Genomic DNA, 19,354 nt, shown 5'->3' on the forward strand with positions numbered 1-19,354 from the left:
CAGATCAAAGCACATTACTGAGTAAATAAAACAAAACACGCAAACTAAATTTAATACACTAAATTAACTGGTTAATAGTAGCAAATTCTCACCCTAAGTGTTCATACAGGTTGTAGAGTTTCTTGAAGGTAACTGCTTGCAGCTTAGATCTCCAGAAATTCCTTTCACAGGCTAGACCTTTCTCACCTGGGCTCAGCCCCTGCCTCCTCTTCAAGCTTAGTTCCTTTGTTTCTTCAAATGTTTTCAGCAGTCTTCCTTCTTGGGTGGGAGGGCAGTGGAGAAGAACCCAGATTACCTCACTTCCCCACCTTAAATAGAATTTACATATGGTGGGAATCTTTTGTCTCTCAGTGTGGTTCCCTCACACACACACACACACACACACACACACACACACACACAGTGGAAAAATACCAGAAATCCAAGATGTAATCCAGTACCAGGTGACATGATCACAGCATCCCAGGAAACTTCTCAGGAAGGTGGGAGATTAGCATCTTCAGAGTCCTATTGTTCTTCCAAATGGCCCATCCAGGCCGATTGCATACTGTCTGGGGGGCATACCCCAAATGTAAACACAGTTGTAATTGTTACATAGTCGATATTCTTAACTTTGGATACAGAAATGATACATTCATACAAATAGGATAATCATATTCAGTAAATCAGAACCTTTCCAATTACACCTTACGTGACCCATCTTGCATAACACATACCTTAGTTATGTCATATCAGAAGCATATCTCTATGAAGAACACGGGGTGTAGGCTCACAATTGATACCTCCGTGTTCCACAACAACCAGCTCCTCCCCAGCCCTACACATAAGTCTATCTAGATATCTCGAGAGATCTGCAACCTTCGTACCAGGCAGGCAAGTCACCATGCAATTCTCCCGGTCATCCCAAACCCAGCTATCTATGTTTCTAATGATCAAATCCCTCATAACTATTACCTGTCTCTTCCCAATAACTGGAGTTCCCTCCCCTGGAGAGGTATCCCCAGTGTGAGAGGATACCACATCATCATCTAGAAGGAGGATCCCAACTATGGGATCGTTTCCTTCTACTCCAGTTGGATGTTCTCCTTCCCCGAGACTTTCATCCTCCTCAACAGCACCTAGCCTGTCAGATAGGGGCTGGGACCATTCTACTGTGTCCCAGAAAGTCTCATGTATGTACCTGTCTCCTTTAGCTTCTCCAGTTCAGACACTCTGATCTCCAAAGCCCGTACATGGTCTCTGAGAGCCAAGAGCTTCTTGCTCCTAATGCACACATATGCAACCTGCCCATACAACAAGTAATCATACATGCTTCATTGAGTACAATAAACTGGATAGCCCCCACTCTGTTGCTGGACTTCTGCCTGCATTCTCTTTTTACTCCTGCAGATCCTTCCTTTGTTGTTGTTGTGTTTTTATTAGGGGGTGTATTTGGCCTTAAGTTTAAAGAATGTTAAGGGTATCTAGTCCCCACTCTCCCACTAAACTCCCTTCCAAAAGCCCTGGTCTTCCTCAGTAGCCCTGCCCCTGGTTAAGGGTTGATGGGTGCTAAAGGGCTTAGGGATCAAAGCCTCATTAAGAAGCTCTCAGGCTTGCCTAGCAGGCCACTAGGCTCAGCACACAGTCCCCCAAACAGACCACACGATATATTTCGGTCAAGCAGCAAGCACTCCACAAACACAAACACACACACTACAAACAACAAATTTACCCCAAGGGTCATGTCATTGCTTTTTTTCAAAGTACATGTGTTTTGTCATATGCCACGCACAAGGCTCAAATGTCCTATTGAGAGGGCCAAATATGTTTACTACCGGTATTCAGTTTGTATTCTATATAAACTCATTAAAAAGAAAGGAGAAATCACGTTCACTGCATGCAATTTACTGCTTCTTCTCTCTTAAGTTTTGTATAAATGTACAAACAACAACAACTGCTCTTCCTTGGGGCTCAAATCCACTAAATCCTCTTGATTTTGTGTAAACTGAAATTGATTTATTTTACATCTCATGTTCTTTATAGTATATATATTTTATATATTAAAAAACCAAACTCTAACCCCTTGACTAGAGGCAATTGATAAACACTGAAAAAGTAAAACTTAACATAACTTTAAAGTTGCAAAAGACACTTAAAAGCAAGGAAGTTCAGAGTGAGGGCTCAAACTCCACTTTTAATTTGGCCCACTGCATTTAAGTATTAAAGAACTCAAAAAAAACAGACACATAATATATTCCAGGTATGTTGCTATCCCAAGATACAAAAGGATGATTTAATTAGTTTGCTTCCATATGAAGAAGCAGCACCTCAGCAATTATGAGATCATTAATACAACAGAACCTAACAGCACCTTTCAAAGTTTCTGCCAACCTCTAGGCACACCTTACTCCCATTAGCCTTAATGGAAGTCACATGTGCACTGAGGGGGGAAATGGGCCTACTTAAAGTAATACAATATATACCTATTAATCTTCAGGTCATGCTTAAGGTCAAATATTCTACAAGTGTTTGTGAAGAGTACTTCCTAGGCAAGCACAGAGGCCTCTTCAGCATTGGGACAGATCTACAGGCTATTAAATCTATAAAAAATCTTTGCTTTTTAAACCAACACCAAGCACTCAAAGCAGTAGAAAAATTGTAGGGTGTTTTTTATGGGGAGTGGGGGCATTTTTCTATCATGTCCTTCAAGCATTGGGGGGTGGGAAGGGGAAATGTGACAAGGAATACTAGGCATACATGAAAGGTATGCATCTTACTTTAATTTTTTCCTCCATCCCCCCTCAAATTCCAGTTCCTTAGTTGTGCTTCTTTGTAGAGTATTAACAGCAAAGTGACTGCACTACTGATCTCGGAAATATGCTACGTGGACATCTCACAGGTCAAGAGTTTAATTATTTTCATATTCTGTAAGGACACTCAAATATTCAGCAGATGACCACAGTTCAAGAACTATCGTTGAAGAAAGACAGAGAGTGGAAAGTTTTTCAAACTGGAAATAGAAAATATCTCACTGTATTAGCCATCTACTTCTTGATGAGAATAGTATTGTAACTGAAGTAAGCCTTTACTCTTCAGTTTCCAGCAATGCAATTTACAGCTTCCTCTCCCTTAAATTTTATATAACTGTACAAATCAGTTCCAGCCACTTAATCTGTAAAACTGGTCTGTTCAGGAATGGAGTTGTTAGGTTCACATCTTCATACATGCTATGTCCTGAAGTGGAGTTATATTACTAGACAGTGGATCTACATTTTCTCATGCTACAAGGTTGATTTACATACCAACATACCAGGAAGGATAGCAAGAGCAATTAGGTGTGTCGGGAGAAAATTGAAATGAGACTGCATAAACAAACTAGGGAAATGCAACCTAGGTACTATAAGATGAGTGCAAAACTGGTTGGAAAACTGTTCCCAGAGAGTAGTTATCAGTGCTTCACAGTCATGCTGGAAGGCATAACAAACTGGGTCCTGCAGAGATCAGTTCTTGGTCCGGTTCTGTTCAATATGTTCATCAGTGATTTAGATGATGGCATACAGAGTACACTTATAAAGTTTGCAGACGATACCAAGCTGGGCGGGGTTGCAAGTGCTTTGGAGGATAGGATTACAATTCAAAATGATCTGGACAAACTGGAGAAATGGTCTGAAGTAAATAGGATAAAATTCAATAAGGACAAATGCAAAGTTCTCCATTTAGGAAGGAACAATCATTTGCACACATACAAAATGGGAAATGACTGCCTAGGAAGGATTACTGCGGAAAGGGATCTGGGGGTCATAATGGCCCACAAGCTAAATAGGAGTCAACAGTATAACACTGTTGCAAATAAAGCAAACTTCCTTCTGGGATGTATTAGCAGGAGTGTTGTCAGCAAGAAGTAATTCTTCCACTGATTAGGCCTCAGCTGGAGTATTGTGTCCAATTCTGAGCGCCACATTTCAGGAAGGATGTGTACAAATTGTAGAGATTCCAGAGAAGAGTAACAAAAAGGATTATAGGTCTTGAAAACATGACCTATGAGGGAAGACTGAAAAAAATTGGGTTTGTTTAGTCTGGAAAAAAGAGAAGACAGAAGGGACATGATAACAGTTTTCAAATATTAAAAGATTGTTATAAGGAGGAGGAAGAAAAATTGTTTTTCTTAACCTCTGAGGATAGAACAAGAAGCAATGGGCTTAAATTGCAGCAAGGGAGGTTTAGGCTGGAGATTAGGAAAAATTTAGTAACTGTCAGGGTGGTTAAGCACTGGAATAAATTGCCTAGGGAGGTTGTAGAATCTCCATCACTGGAAATTTTTAAGAGTAGTTTAGACAAACACCTGTCAGGAATGGTCTAGATAATACTTAGTTCTGCCATGAATGCAGGGGACTGGACTAGTTGACCTCTAGAGGTCCCTTCCAGTTCTATGATTCTAAATCTGATTTGTCACACAACAGCTGGTTTGGGTTTTGTTTGTTGATGGGGAGGAAGTGGGCTCTTTGTAAGTATCTTATATGGCAACTGCCTTCTTTGCAACATGTCTGTACAGTACCTAGCAAAATTCTAGTGCAATTCAAAGGTGCTGCCATATATAAATAATAATAAGATTCATTGTATGCCGTAACTAAAAATTCACCCCAGTGATGGCTGCATTTCAGTAGCACGTCAAGTGCCTTGGGTCACGGAATGGTAAAATAATACCATTAGCAAACCTATCAACAGGTTAGGTAGGTGGGGTGGTGCTGGTGTTGAAATACTTGCCTTCAGCACCTCTTTAGTGGTTGTTGCCATGTCTCCTCTCTAGTCTGCTCAGCTTCTCATGAAGCTGCATGCACTTTTTCAGTAAACGGCTCATGTGATGAGTCCTGGACAAGAATCTGCTGCTGCATCCCCTGCTGTGCTATATCTTCCCCATGTTACTTTATCTCCATCCCCTCCTAGATCATTTAATCCACACAGATTCTCACCACCTTGATTAGCCATTTCACACACACACACACACACCAAGGTTTTTCCACCTATACAATCCAGAGACATGCGAGTTTTATGGTGGGAGAGCAGCTCTTGCTGCAGGTTAACCTCAGGTAGGGCGGGGGCAGATTAGGCTTCACAGAGAGTTTCTGCAACGAAATGCACGTGTTTGCTTATCCTGCCAGTAGCAGGATGTGGGATGGACCGGGGGAGCGAGGGGTAAGAGACCCCAAATGTGAGGATGGTGGTTTGGGTTGGAAGGGGCCGGGCCGGGCCAGAGGGGGACTTTGCCAGGGGCGGAGACAGAGTTGGGACGGGGCGAGGGGGTGGAAGGGGGGGGGGGGTTGATGCCGGGGGAGATTTGGCGGGGGCGGGTTGGGGACTGGGGGTGATGGGGGGGGGGGGGCCGGCGGGCCGTTGTTACAAAACACAAAGTTTTAAAAAGATGGCAGGAGAAGGAACGTAACACAGACCCCACATTTAAGCAAAATAACACAGACCCCACATTTAAGCAACACACACACACACACACACACACACACACACACACACACACACACACACGCCTCCTCGAGTCGCTCACTATCAGACTCACCCCCACTGGCCAGTCGCTCTCCTTCCTCTGATTGGTTGAATGGCTTGTCAGTTATATAGCCACAAGAGTTGTCAACCCCGGAAGCGCGAGCCCGGCTACTATCCCGGGTCTCTTAAGTTAGGAGAGGAGAAGCTTTGCTCTAACTCGACGGCATTTCCCGTTTAGTTGGCGGCATTCTAGGCGGCTGACGCTACATCTATGGTATCTGTTGCGTTGTGTGACGGCCGTTCTAGGCAGTGGGCGCGGGCTCCATGATCCGGGTTGCAACTTGCTGTTAATAGCTGCGCCTGGCCTGGTCGCGAGGCGGGCCACCGTGCCCCAGCCCTGGCACCTCACGGCCGGGTGAGTGGGAGCAGCAGGCGGCGAGAGGGACGCTCAGGTTCGCCTCTCCCCAGCGCCAGGCAGCAGCAGCCAGGACGGCAGCGGAGGTCAGTCTGGGGCACAGCGGGGGCAGCCGTTTGAGGAGTTCGGGGGAGACGGAGGACGCGGCGGGGCAGTGGGGGAGGGGAAGCTGTGGCGGGACAAGGGGCGACCGGAGCGGGAGTGTCTTGCGGGGGGCTGTTTAGTGAATTTTAAGTTTCTCTTTCTCAGACCTAGGAAGGAAACCCCACTTCCCTAAAAGTTCACCCCAATGGCCCCAGAACTGCCCCGGCCTAGTCAAAGACTTGGGCCTGGCATCAGTTTTTATAGGCTTCTCACTATGCCAGTTGAGGACTGGCTGGCAGCAAAGGTCACAATCTAGTGGTGACAGGAAAGCTTAGTCTAGCTCTTCCCTGTGGCCTTTGGTCTCCTGCCCACTCCTCTTTGATGGAGGCCTATGGAGAGACTACAGGGCCCAGCCAGGAATGTGCCATGTCCAAAGTGGCAGCTCTGGGAACCCTGCAAGCCAGGTCCTGTAGTCTTTGACCACTAGACCTTTAGGATTAAGGTGGGGTGTTGTTATATGCTGGGGTTGTAGTCTTTGCTATGTTCCTTACACTTTGGGGCTGTTCTCTGCTGAGGATGGCTGCCTTCTGGTTTCACTTGATGCTTGGACAGCACTTGGGCTCTTGATGACCAGTTGAGTAGGGTATGAGTGTTAAAACCGTATTCACTGGGTATCCCTTAACCTGCTAGTGTTTAAACTTATTTTTGGAGTCAGCTGAATTCTGTTTTAAATTTATAGTTTAGGGTTAAAAAAATTTAGGACTGTACATTCCCTTCAGTCCATAGCAATCGCCATCCTATTGCTCTTTCCATCCACTTCTGCCCTTTATACCAGTGGTAAACTTGCACAAAGGTTGAGGTGCACTGTTTGTGCAGGGAAAATGGCCTGATTGTAGTAAACTAAACTTTTAGTTATTAACTCACATCTCACAGTAGGTAAATGTTCACATTTAGGACCACCATTATTTCTACCCTTTATAAGGTCAATTTCTATATTTTTTTTCTTCTTTCCCCATCCTGTTTTCCTCTATTTATATCCCTCTTCCTTCCTTCTATTTTCCTTCCTGTGCAGTAGCTCCCAGTTTCCATTCATTTGAGTATTCATCCTCACCAGCTCATCTGATTAAGTGATCATCAATAAAATTGTTAAATATTTATATTTAAGTGTCACATTGGTCTCTGGAATTAATATTCCAATTAGATTAATTGAGGTGAAGGAATTCATACATGAAATCTATTGTTTCAGGCTGTCCAGACTCTCTTTGCAGTTAGAGGGTTAACTTTATAACTATGATGTCTAGAATTTTTTTTTAATTATGTTTCAGGAGACTCTAAATAGATCATGCAGGCCACATAGATCCTTCAGGAGCACTAGATCCAATATGCAGACCAAGTGTTCGACACCTATGACTTAACTCCAGCACTCCTTATGGAAATAGGCAATAGTATCCGTATTGGAATATCCGCTACAGTTATTAATATGCATCTTAAAGGCATCATCTTGGAAGAAAAAAATTAAATTTCTCTTATTTCTTTGGAAAGAATAAGAACATGAGAATAGCCATATTGGATCAGACCAACAGTCCATCTAGCACAGTATGCTGTCTTCCGACAGTGGTTGGTGCTGATGTTTCAGAGGGAATGAACAGAACAGGGAAATTTATCGAAGGATCATCCCCTTTCATCCAGCTACTGGCAGTCGGAGGCTGAGGGATACCCAGAGAATGGGATTGTATCCCTGATTATCTTCGTGAACAGCCATTGATGGACCTACCCTCTGTGAACTTGTCTAATTATTTTTTGAGCCTTGTTATAGTTTTGGCCTTAACAAAATTCCCTGGCAACGAGTTTCACAGATTGACTGTGCACTGTGTGAAGAAGTACTTCCTTTTGTTTGTTTTAAACCTGCTGCCTGTTAATGTGATTGGGTGACCCTTGGTTCTTGTGTTACATGAAGGAGTAAATAACCCTTCCATATTCACTTTTTCTGCGCCGTTCATGATTTTATAGACCTCTATCATATCCCCACTTAGTTGTCTATTGTCCAAGCTGAACTAATCCCAGTCATTTAATCTCTTCTCCTACTGAAGTTGTTCCATACTCCTAATCATTTTTGTTATCCTTCTCTGTACTTTTTCCAGGTTTTTTTGTTTTTGTTTTTTTTTTTTGAGATGGGGTGACCAGAACTGCATGCAATATTCAAGATGTGGGTGAACCATGGATTTATATAGTGGCATTATGAAATTTCTGTCTTCTTATCTATCCCTTTCGTAATGGTTCCTAACATTGTTAGTTTTTTTGACCACCACTGCATGTTGAGTGGATGTTTTCAGAGAGCTATCCACAATAACTCCAAGATCACCTTCTTGAGCCATAATAGCTAATTTAGACCCCATCACTTTGTATATGGGGTTGGGATTGTTTTTCAATAAGCCTTTATCATCACTGAATTTCATCTGCCATTTTGTTGCCCAGTAACCCGATTTTGTGAGATCCCTTTGTTACTCTTCACAATCAGTTTAGGACTTAGCTTTGAGTAATTTTGTATTGTCTGCAATCTTTGCCACCTCACTGTTTGTTTATTTAAATGTTTTTGGATGTTTTCTACATGTTCAAATATATTGATGTCAATCACAACACAGAATACGAAGTATACTGTGCTCACTTTAGATTTATTTTTGATTACAAATATTTACACTGAAAAAAAAAAGAAATAGTATTTTTCAATTCACCTAATACAAGAACTGTAGTGCCATCTCTGTAATGAAAGTTGAATTACAAATGTAGAATTATGTACAAAAAATAACTGCATTCAAAAATGAAACAGTGTAAAACTTTAGAGCCTACAAGTCCACTTAGTCCTACTTCTTTTTCAGCCAATCGCTAAGACAAACAAGTTTGTTTACATTTTCAGGAGAATGCTGCTCACTTCTTGTTTACAGTGTCACCTGAAAGTGAGAACATGTGTTTGCATGGTACTTTTGTAGCCAGTGTCGCAAGATATTTACATGTCAGATGCACTAAAGATTCATATATCCCTTCATGATTCAGCCACCTTTCCAGAGGACATGTGTCCATGCTCATGACGAGTTCTGCTTGATAATGATCCAAAGCAGTGCAGCCTGCCACACGTTCATTTTCATCGTCTGAGTCAGATGCCACCAGCAGAAAGTTGATTTTTCTTTTTCGGTGGTTCGGATTCTGTAACTGCCGCATCGGAGTATTGCTTTAAGACTTCTGAAAGCATGTTCTACCCCTTGTGTCTCTCAGAATTTGGAAGGCACTTCAGATTCTTAAACCTTGGGTTGAGTACTATAGCTGTCTTTAGAAATCTCAAATTGGTACCTTCTTTGCATTTTGTGAAATCTGCAGGGAAAATGTTCTTAAAATGAACAACATGTGCTGGGTCATCATCCAAGACTTCTATAACATGAAATATATGGCAGAATGCAGGTAAAACAGAGAAGGAGACATACAATTATCCCACAAGGAGTTCAGTCACAAATTATTTAATGTGTTTTTTATAATGAGTGTCATCAGCATGGAACCATGTCCTCTGAAGTGGTGGCCGAAGCAAAAAGGGGCATGCAAATATTTAGTATATCTGGCATGTAAATACCTTGCAATGCTGGCTACAGAAATGCCATGCGAATACCTGTTCTCACTTTCAGGTCATTGTAAATAAGAAGCAGGCAGCATATCTCCCGTAAATATAAACAAACTTATTTTTCTTAAGCAATTGGCTGAAAAAGAAGTAGGACTGAGTGGACTTGTCGGCACTAAAATTTTACTTTTTTTTTTTTTTTGGAGTGCAGTTATGTAACACAAATCTACATTTGTAAGTTGCACTTTTAGAATAGAGATTGCATTATAGTACTTTTATGAGGTGAATTGAGGGATACTATTCTGTTAATTTTTACAGTGGAAATATGGTTGTAATAATACAAAGTGTACAGTGCACACTTTGTATTCTGTGTTGTAATTGAAATCATATATTATAAAAGATAGAAAACATCCAAAAATATTCTAATAAATTTCAATTGGTATTCTATTGTTTAACAATGCAATTAAAACTGTGATTAACTCGAAAAATTAATGGCGTGAGTTAACTGCACTTAATCGACAGCCCTATTCGATATCTATTATCAGTTTAATATGTATTTTGTCTCTCAGCCCTTACTTTGTTTAGTGCAAGTTAGACTGGAAAATTTAAAGTCAATATGAGTCTCTTCACAGATTCATGAGAGTTGCATGAGCTCCTAAGTTCCTGATTCTGGCATGTGGTTTGTTCATTGAAATCCTTATTCTACATAAAGTCCACCAGTTAGTCAGGATTTGGAAAAAAATAGGCATTTAAAAGACCCAAAACTGTCACTGGTAGGGTTTTTTTAAAAAAAAAAAAAAAAAAAAATTCCACATGATCCTGTGTAAGAGCAGCAACTACAAATGAAAAATATGTATTCTCCAATATAAGGTGGACACCATGACTATCCACGAAAATTAAAGTTGGTGTGACTACACACCTGCTTAAAGTCAAGCATATGCGTAAGCATCTGGATGAATCAGGACTTAGACTTGCTGCCTTTATTCTTTCCAGGGGATGCAAACACCTACATTAATGATGGTAAAATGGCATCAGACAGCTGAACAACACAATGTAGTTAATAAAGATCACTTTGAGAAGCTTTATACTCTTTTTTTTGATATGGCAAAGTATGTCCAGATTGCTCAAACTAAAGATCATAGAGGCTATGCTTCACTTCTCAAGTACTGGACCTTGGGATGCATTTTAAAACTATGCAAGGATTAATGGGGTTTCTGGTAGATGCGATGTCACAGAACGGTTCACAGTGGTGGATCACTGAGCATTAGAAATGGGTTTGCCCTACATGATTTTGGAGTTCAAAAACTTAAATTAATTTGGTACTTTTTTATCATATAATTATCTATTCATTCCTTAAGAGTTATTTTTCAGGTACACTTTTTAGATATAAACTAGAAAAAATGCATAATATTAAAAGTATGATTAACCCACAAAAACAAAGGGCTTAAAATTTAGGGTTAAATACAGATATTTTCACTTTCATGTACAGATAATTCTAATTCAGAACTGACTGTTTAATAGACTCTCAATTCTGTATGGTCACACCCTAAAAGTAAAAAAAAAAAACCCTCTCTTCTGGTGCATTTACAAAAAACTATTTGACAAGGGAAGAGGCAGAATTTAATGTGAACAAAAGCTAAGTGTTATAAGGTCAACAATCAGTTTGATAATGCAGCTTAAAAACAACAAGGTGTTTAAAGAGGAAGCTTTCACCTTGAATCAGAATGTTCTTGAGACTGCTAATGTTCTTTGGACATAATCTTTTCAGATGTAACTTTATTTCATAAAGGAGTCAGTGAATCGCGTGCAGAGAACTGGGTCAATGACATTTATTGCAATTCAAGATTCATATGAAACAAATGTGGACCTATGGATAACCTAAATTAAAACTTGTACTATACACCATTCTGCCTCCTCCAGAGACTTCTTAGCATAGGATGGGAGACGCACTTTCCTGCATTCTGATGTTGATACTACCATTTTTAATCCCTGGACCTCCTTCTGTACAGTAACACTAACTATGGCGGTGGCAAGTCAAGAGATGGCCTTTTAAAGACAGGGGAAGGTCAAGTGTGTCTATAAGATTAAAATAAGGGTTCAGAAAATTACGAAATGCTACTGTTTTTTGCCACTGGCATCTTGAAAGAGAATTCTGGGGGGAAGAAGAAGTTCAAGAAGGTTATGTACTGTACTCCATCAATGCCAAGAAACCTAAGGAAACATGAACAAAGTACCTACCTATTTTAAAATGAGTTTACCAAGGAAAAAATACAAGGCCTGGACCTCATTTTCACCCATGCTGTATTGCAACAAAATTATTCAAAATAGGGGAGGAAATAGATCTTACCTCTATTAAATTCTACCTTCTTTCTGCCTCTTAAGAGAAAAAAATTGATAATTTTAAGCTTCCACTTGAAATGAATTAACATGAAACAAAAGATCACCAGTAGATAGTTTTGGGTCAAAATAAGTGTATCATATTATGACTATTCGATCAGAGACCATTTCAGGATCTCTTGGCAGTGACTACAACAGACTAAACTTTAAAAAAAAATAAATAAATAAAGCAGCACAATTGTGTGTGCATTGAGTGAGATGAGCAAATTCCGTATATCAGCAAGTAGCCAGCTAAGTCTGACTAGTGATGCCAGGCACAAATTAGGCACACATGCAGTTTTGATATCCTATCCAAATAAATATGATACATTCAATAACAAAGATGAAATGGACAGACATGCATTACTTACATTAAAAGAAAGTACTGTACTTTTAAAAGCAATATGCTTCATTGGCTAGACCAGAAGATGAACAGTGAACATATTTGGGATTTATAGCAGAATCTGGCCCACTGCCTGCACAAATGCTGTGGGTCTTGGAGCAGCAGGGACATGCCAGCTGCTTTCTGGAAGCTGCTTGGAGCCTGGTAGTGAGTCTGCTAGCCCTGCCAACCCTCCCCGCCAGCACCAATCTCAGGATGGGTAGTGTTTGAGGTCCTTCTTCCATGCAAGGGGTGTGATTCACTTCTGGTTTTATTGGGTACTATCTGGGGCTGATAGTTCTAGTTGACAGACCATGGTGTGGACTGCATTCCTTTGCGATTTAATGATTAAGATATTAAAATGTAAATGTTTGGACACTGGCTACTTTTTATATTTTCTTATCTTGAACTCCTGTATACCTGTGTATACTAATGAAGGGTTGTGCTAATGAGTATAGAGTAGTGAAAGTTTTATGAACTTGTTTTCCAGTGCCAGTATTTGCGATTTTTTTCTGGAACAGGTATCCTCCTAAATTCCATCAGGATGCCATTGTTTTGTCTCCTATAATTTTTTTTGATATGAAGACTATAACTCTATTTGCCGCAGAAGAGAGAGCACTTTAAACTGCTCAATCCTGAACCCATATATGTCAACAGGAATGATCCTACTAATTTAAAGCATGCCGGATCACATTCTAAATGAGGTTTTTAATAGTTGTGAACTAGTTTAATAGTTGTGAACAGAACCATTTCAAAAATGTTTTCATTTGAACATTTTTAAAAACTGTTAAATATTTTAAAATCTTGAAGCTTTTGCATAGAAATAATATGTAAATGCAATATTTCTGTTAATTATGCTAAAAAAGTAGGAGCAAGATGGCAGTGACATTGGAACAGTGGAAATTAGTTTATTACAATGGAATAGCCGGGAGGGGGAATGACACCCTAGAGATTACTTGGATTCGTGAGTTTCTGCTGACAAAGTTTATAGGCCTGTAAATTTAAACGTAGAATTTTTGTAGGCAGCATGCATTGACAAATATGCCTAATGGTAATACATCTAGTACTGAGTGTCTCAGAACAGGTCAATAATAATGCTTATATTGATAGCAGCAATGTAGGAGATGTTACTTGGTATTATAGCTAAAATCCATGTTATCCCCTTAATCATAATTACATTAATATTGACAGGCCCTTGACAATACTCACATTACTATTGATAGATTTCTGTCAATAACATGTTTCTAAATAAAATATATTCATTCATAATTTGTACAATACTCAATAACAGCATTAAAATCTACTTGGAGAAATTCCTATTTTCTTTGTGATATACAATTTGTATTTGGAATGCACTGTAGAAGAGATTCATTTTATTTATAAACTAAAGAAAGCAAAGCATGGGCTTATTTAAGGAAAGAAAAGACTTTATATTATTGGAAAACTGATTTTTTCAAGGGTTTTTTTCTGTGAAACAAAAGCAATTGGCTGTGGTGATAAAATGTCAGCAGGAGACCTTAATATTTAGTTTTAAATCATTTTGCCTTAAACATATTTATGTAACAACTTAATCACACTGATTTTAGTAGAATGCACTATACTGTTCTTGGTTGGTGTGTGGGTTTTTTTTGTTTGTTTTTTTTTTTTTTGCCTTAAGTCTTCCCTTCACATACTCCTAGCCTAGTGATATACTTAAATGAAACACTGGTGTTTGTCTTTATTTATTATTATTGGGCATACAATTCTGGTCCCTTCGCTAGTTTAAAATGATCTAAAGCAAGATGATGAGAAGAGAATAACAAGCAGTAGGGACAAGGAGAAATGGAAGTTAATTAGGCGGCATGGAGGAAAACAAGTTTCTTGGTGAGATCTGTATAAAACAGAAGAATATGAAGTGAAGAATTGCAATGGGGAAAAAAATACAAGCTGAAAGATGGTACTTGTGGGCTGTGTAATTTTATTTACTGATTGATTGGTACAGACACCAGGCTGCATATTTGTTCCAATGGTAGGGCCAGTATCTGTGAAAACAATATGAACTACAAGTGTAACAAAGCATTGAAATAACTTCGTTGTTGGGCAAGGGAAAGTAATCAAAGGAGACCTTTTATGTTAGCACTGTTTAAAAATAAGTGGATAAAAACAGTAAAATAAGAAACCACCATTGCTGCAAAACAGGAAGTATGCAGAGTGGAGGCTTATTATTTCAACAAAAGTTAGCCACAAGACCATTGTGATTCTCATACATATTTAGCATTCACATGGGAGTAGGCATTTCAAATTCTACCCTTTTGATGTTCACGTATGGATAACATTGAAATCAATGGCAGCAACTTCAGAATCTTGCCTTTTATATACATTCTAAATGTCCAAATAACCCTGGTTAAGTGCAGGCTTCTTCAACACGGTTGTAGTGATGGATGGTAATGAGTGTGATATATGGCCCCAATCCAACAAAGCACTTAAGTGTGTGCATAACTTTAAGCATGTGAATAGTCCCATTAAAGTCAAAGTTATGCATGTGCTTAAGTGGTTTGCTGGATAAGAGCCCATGTTAATAGATGTGGTCTGTCATGGCTTACATTATCTAGAAGTACTATATATATATAATTTTTTCCAGGACTTAACGGAAGAATTCTTAGCTACTGCCATAGAGTCTGACTACACTTCATGGCAGCGCAAGCAGCGGGAATGGCTAGTCTCCTCAAATATGTGCCCATCATCTCAGACAAGTACATACTCAGGCTGACTAGCCTCTCCTGTTGCTCATGCCACCACAACTACTCTATTTTTAGTGTGCTAGTTTCATCAGAGCTAAGACAAAGTGTGTCTCCTTGAGCTAGGAATTACACCCCAAGCTTGAGGATTAGATATACCCATAGGCAACAACTTGATGTGTTGTTTTTTGTTTTGTTTTGTTTTGTCCCCCCCCCCCCCCCCATCTCCTCCTTTATTTTAATCGAGCACACATGGAAAAACTAATCACATCTACTGCAAGATTTGTTTCAACAGTGTGTTTCTTGCGATATTACTAAGTCTCCTAATAGGTACAGAAAGGAATACTGCTCTAAAGTTTTTGTAATTTGGGCTTTGAATTGCAGATCACTTTTTTTTTTTTTTTTTTTTTTAACTTTTGGAGCTGTTACGGTTTTGCCAGTATTTTTCTCCCTACCTGCCCGGGGGTGGGTGGGTGTGTTTGAGCTCAAGGAGAATTCATTCCTCTTAAAAAAACCTCTGTTATGGCAACTTTCTGTCTAACAAATAAGGACTGGAAGCAGCTCCTTCTGAAGTTGGTAAATTCCATTTCAGGCTTTTGCTCTCTGGAGAGACTCATTCTGTTCCTATCCCACTTTTCTAAAGCAACTGAACATGCTACCTCCACAGTGCAATTAAGTCCTATTGGTCTGCTTTGCGAGGAACCCAGTTTAAAACCCCAAATCTGTGGGAGCAACCTGTGCACTTATTAGATCACTAGGCCTCCTAGCAACTCATTTTTATTTGTTGTAGCTCGGTGTAAAGGACCACTACATCAGGCACCCCACAGCGAAATCCTGCATATCCTGAGACACGTTATGCCATGACTTTAATACAAGATTACTTTGCCATTGCACTGTATACTACTGTTTTCCCATTGTACAGAATTGTTAATATGATCACATATGCACCAAGCTATTTTTTTTAGGATACCTTTATTTTTCATTCTAATACTCAGGCAGGAAAAGAGTACACATTAGTTGATGTTACCAGCATACATTAATCATCTTGCCAGAAAAATTGTTATACAACTGGTAGCAAAACCCTGCACCTGTCAAAAGAGATTAGAAAATACATGCAGGCATCACTGATATATTGTAAGATAATTTATGTGTGAGTGCTGAATATTTATTTGATCCTTTTAGCATTTTTTAAATATATCACTGTCTTTGTTTTTAAAGGCTTTATCATCCCCAACTTGTTTACATTTCATATTTCTTCTATGCATATTTCTCAGATCTCCTAATATCTTCTATATTATATAGTTTATCAGCAGCTTATGATGTGTTGATATGGCAAGGTTTGTCTTCACTACTTTCCCCCAAGAGTTTACTTACTATACCTATTTGCCACATTAAATGCCATAAACCACTGTACTGTTTTACAATTACTGTTGCTTCATTTTAGTATTTGATCACTCTGCTAGCATCAGGCAATGCATTAAATCTTACAGTGAAGCACTAAATGTGTGATTAGTATTGTGAATAGCTCAGAGGATACAGCTGTGTTACTGTGTGGAATAATAGTGCAGTTTAAGTAATTTTAAGACTAAAGTTATGTTAATATGACACTTCTTGAATGGTGCTGGTTGCAGTGTGTAATATTGTTAATATTTCCTAAAGCGATGGCTTTGTTGCTTGTTCAATTTTGTTCACAATTTTATATGAACTGTATTGAAAGACAAGTATAAACAATGCAAAATGTTAAATTTATACTATAAGCTTATCTGTATTTATTCCTAGAAAGCTGTGGTGAAGACATGGCTTCCAATGGCAATAATTCAGAAAGAGTGAACCCTGTGCTCAGAATAAGTCAGATGGATGCTCTTGAACTAAACAAAGCCTTGGAGCAGCTAGTTTGGTCCCAGTTTTCCAGCTGTTTTCATGGATTTAAACCAGGGCTGTTGGCTCACATTGAACCAGAAGTAAAAGCATTTTTATGTCTTTTCTTGTGGAGATTCACCATCTATTCTAAGAATGCAACTGTGGGACAGACTATTCTGAATATTCAATACAAGAATGACTTATCTCAAACACAGAAATATCAGCCATTGAGCAAACACCAGAAGTTATGGTATCTTATCTGCACTGTTGGTGGAAGGTGGTTGGAAGAAAGATGCTATGATTTATTCAGCAGTCGCCAACTAGAGTCATTCTGCAGAATCAAGCATTTCATTAATTTTGTAGCTGGACTTTTAAAACTTTGTGGACTACTGAACTTTCTGATTTTCCTTCAGAAGGGAAAATTTGCAACACTCACCGAACGTATTTTAGGAATTAGATCTGTCTTTTGTAGGCCTCAGAATGTTCGTCAAATAGGATTTGAATACATGAACAGGGAACTTTTATGGCATGGCTTTGCTGAATTTCTAATCTATCTTCTACCACTCATTAACATGCAAAAGCTCAAACTCAAAATTTCGTCTTGGTCTTTGCCTATTGCAGTTTTTTCCAATAGCGAAAACACTTTAGCAGCACATTGCAAGGAATGTTCTGTATGTGGGGAGTGGCCAACTATGCCTCATACCATAGGCTGCTCACATGTTTTCTGCTACTATTGTATTAAAAGCAACTGCTTATTTGACATGTATTTTACCTGTCCTAAGTGTGGTACAGAGGTATACAATCTTCAGCCATTGAAATACAAGATTGAAATGACAGAAGTTCACACGCTCTAGAGTTTTTTGTGGTGCACTTGAAGCACATACTTTAGAGTAAACTGTGTAATATTCAGAACCACTATTAAATTGATCATATTGTCATTTTGTTTACAGCAGTTTGATCTTTCTCGGTCTTATGTCTGTGATATAATAAAGTCCGTATTGACATTAGTTTCCATATACTAATATAAAATTGTAATTTAGCAATTATTCAAATTATAATCAAAGATTCATGCGATTATATTGTTGGTAGCTATCCGCATATTTCATCAACTGCTTTATGTAATCACCATAGAAGACATTTCCTGTGAACTACTTTTGAGGTAAGTAACTCATTAGCATCTATAATAAAGTGGTGAGACCACCTAAAGAAAATGGAGAGCTGCACAGCAGGATATATCAGCAAAAAACAATTCATGTTCACTCACTACTGAGAATAAGCTTAAAAGTACCTCTTTTTTTTTTTTTTTTTTTAAACAGTTTTTGCCACTGTGCACCATTAATCCAGCATTGTCAGTTTAAATTAATTGCAGTGAATCTGTTTCCTGATTGTCCCAGCCAAATGCATCTATTCTTTCAGGGTACTAAGTGGATACCACCGTAATCTATTATATAAATCATAGGGTACTTTTGTTGTCTTTATGAACATTTTAGTATAGCCTTCATATACCACAGTGATGAACATGGGTCTCTTTGTTTCGTTATTTCAATTGTTGTACCACAATTTCACTGGATATTATCAGTGCAGCTTTGCAATAGCAGAGCACCAAACTCTGAAGGTCTCATAAATAACATGTTTTGTGTGGGTTTTTTTTCCTTAGCAATACTAGATTTTATTTTTATTTTATTTTTTACTTTGTAGTTAGGTGAAATCTTTGCTGCATTGGAGTCAGAACAACCATTGAGGAGCCAAGATTCCCACATCCTCCCCCTGTTGAGAAGAGTTGCCACTGGGTTAATATTTTTAAGGGAGGAAATTCTGGAGCTAAAACTTCAGTATTTGGCAGCTTCCCTTTAACACTTAAATTTCATATATGTTATGTTTTCAAATAGGATCTTAACTGTTGCTGTATTAAGTGACAAAAGAAAATTCCTAAAATGTATATCTTGCCTAAAGATATCAGAAGAAGAATTCAGCTAATTTGTGATCTATCCAAAGGATAACTACCTTCGTTATGTTTGTTCACTTACTGTATGGATAAAATATCACTAATTAAACTGTCATCTAAAAGGTGTATATAATTAAAACAAAAGGTCTGCTGATATTTTGTATTACAACATAGTCTGAATCCCTTATTTTTAACTTTTTTTTTTCAGTCAAATTTTTTAAACTAAACCTTTGGGTAGAGTTCTGTTGTTCATCTACAGTTAGAACAGTTATAGTGCCAGAGTAACCAGTGCAGCTGTGGAGTGAACCAATGCCTAGAACTTATACCAGTTACAAGTACCCTGTACCAGAACTCTTCTGAGTTTTGTTAGAAGTTATCAGCCTTTATTACTATATACCATTTAGCTAGTTTCTACTCCTTATTGCACGTCAGCATGTCTGAATGTACCAAAACCTGCTGACGAGTCTCCTGGTCCTATGAGCAGACTGGTATCTAT

The 19,354-nt window shown here is 38.8% G+C and overlaps 1 protein-coding gene and 1 long non-coding RNA gene across 3 annotated transcripts; one reads left to right on the top strand and one right to left on the bottom strand.

Moving 5' to 3' along the window:
- Positions 1-260: 260 nt before the first annotated feature.
- Positions 261-5,701, bottom strand: LOC141982277 (uncharacterized). Its single transcript, XR_012638004.1, has 3 exons — positions 5,549-5,701; positions 415-551; positions 261-308 (listed from the first exon to the last, which is right to left on the bottom strand). It is a non-coding gene; the product is annotated as an uncharacterized LOC141982277 (long non-coding RNA).
- Positions 5,655-18,995, top strand: PEX2 (peroxisomal biogenesis factor 2). 2 transcript variants are annotated; one of them, XR_012638003.1, is made up of 3 exons: positions 5,655-5,976; positions 16,833-18,072; positions 18,612-18,995. XR_012638003.1 is itself a non-coding variant. In XM_074944203.1 (2 exons), the coding sequence occupies exon 2, from the start codon at positions 16,850-16,852 to the stop codon at positions 17,765-17,767; it is 918 nt and encodes a 305-aa protein (XP_074800304.1). In that variant the 5' UTR covers positions 5,655-5,976; positions 16,833-16,849; the 3' UTR covers positions 17,768-18,995. The 2 variants fall into 2 exon arrangements, 1 of the variants encoding a protein (XP_074800304.1); XM_074944203.1 differs by having other exon boundaries at positions 16,833-18,995.
- Positions 18,996-19,354: the final 359 nt, after the last annotated feature.

The sequence above is a fragment of the Natator depressus genome, chromosome 2, assembly GCF_965152275.1.
Source record: "Natator depressus isolate rNatDep1 chromosome 2, rNatDep2.hap1, whole genome shotgun sequence".
Classification (NCBI taxonomy): domain Eukaryota; kingdom Metazoa; phylum Chordata; order Testudines; family Cheloniidae; genus Natator; species Natator depressus.

Excerpts from the sequence above, each read along its gene's own strand:
- PEX2 (XM_074944203.1), top strand. The coding sequence starts at position 16,850 with ATGGCTTCCAATGGCAATAATTCAGAAAGAGTGAACCCTGTGCTCAGA.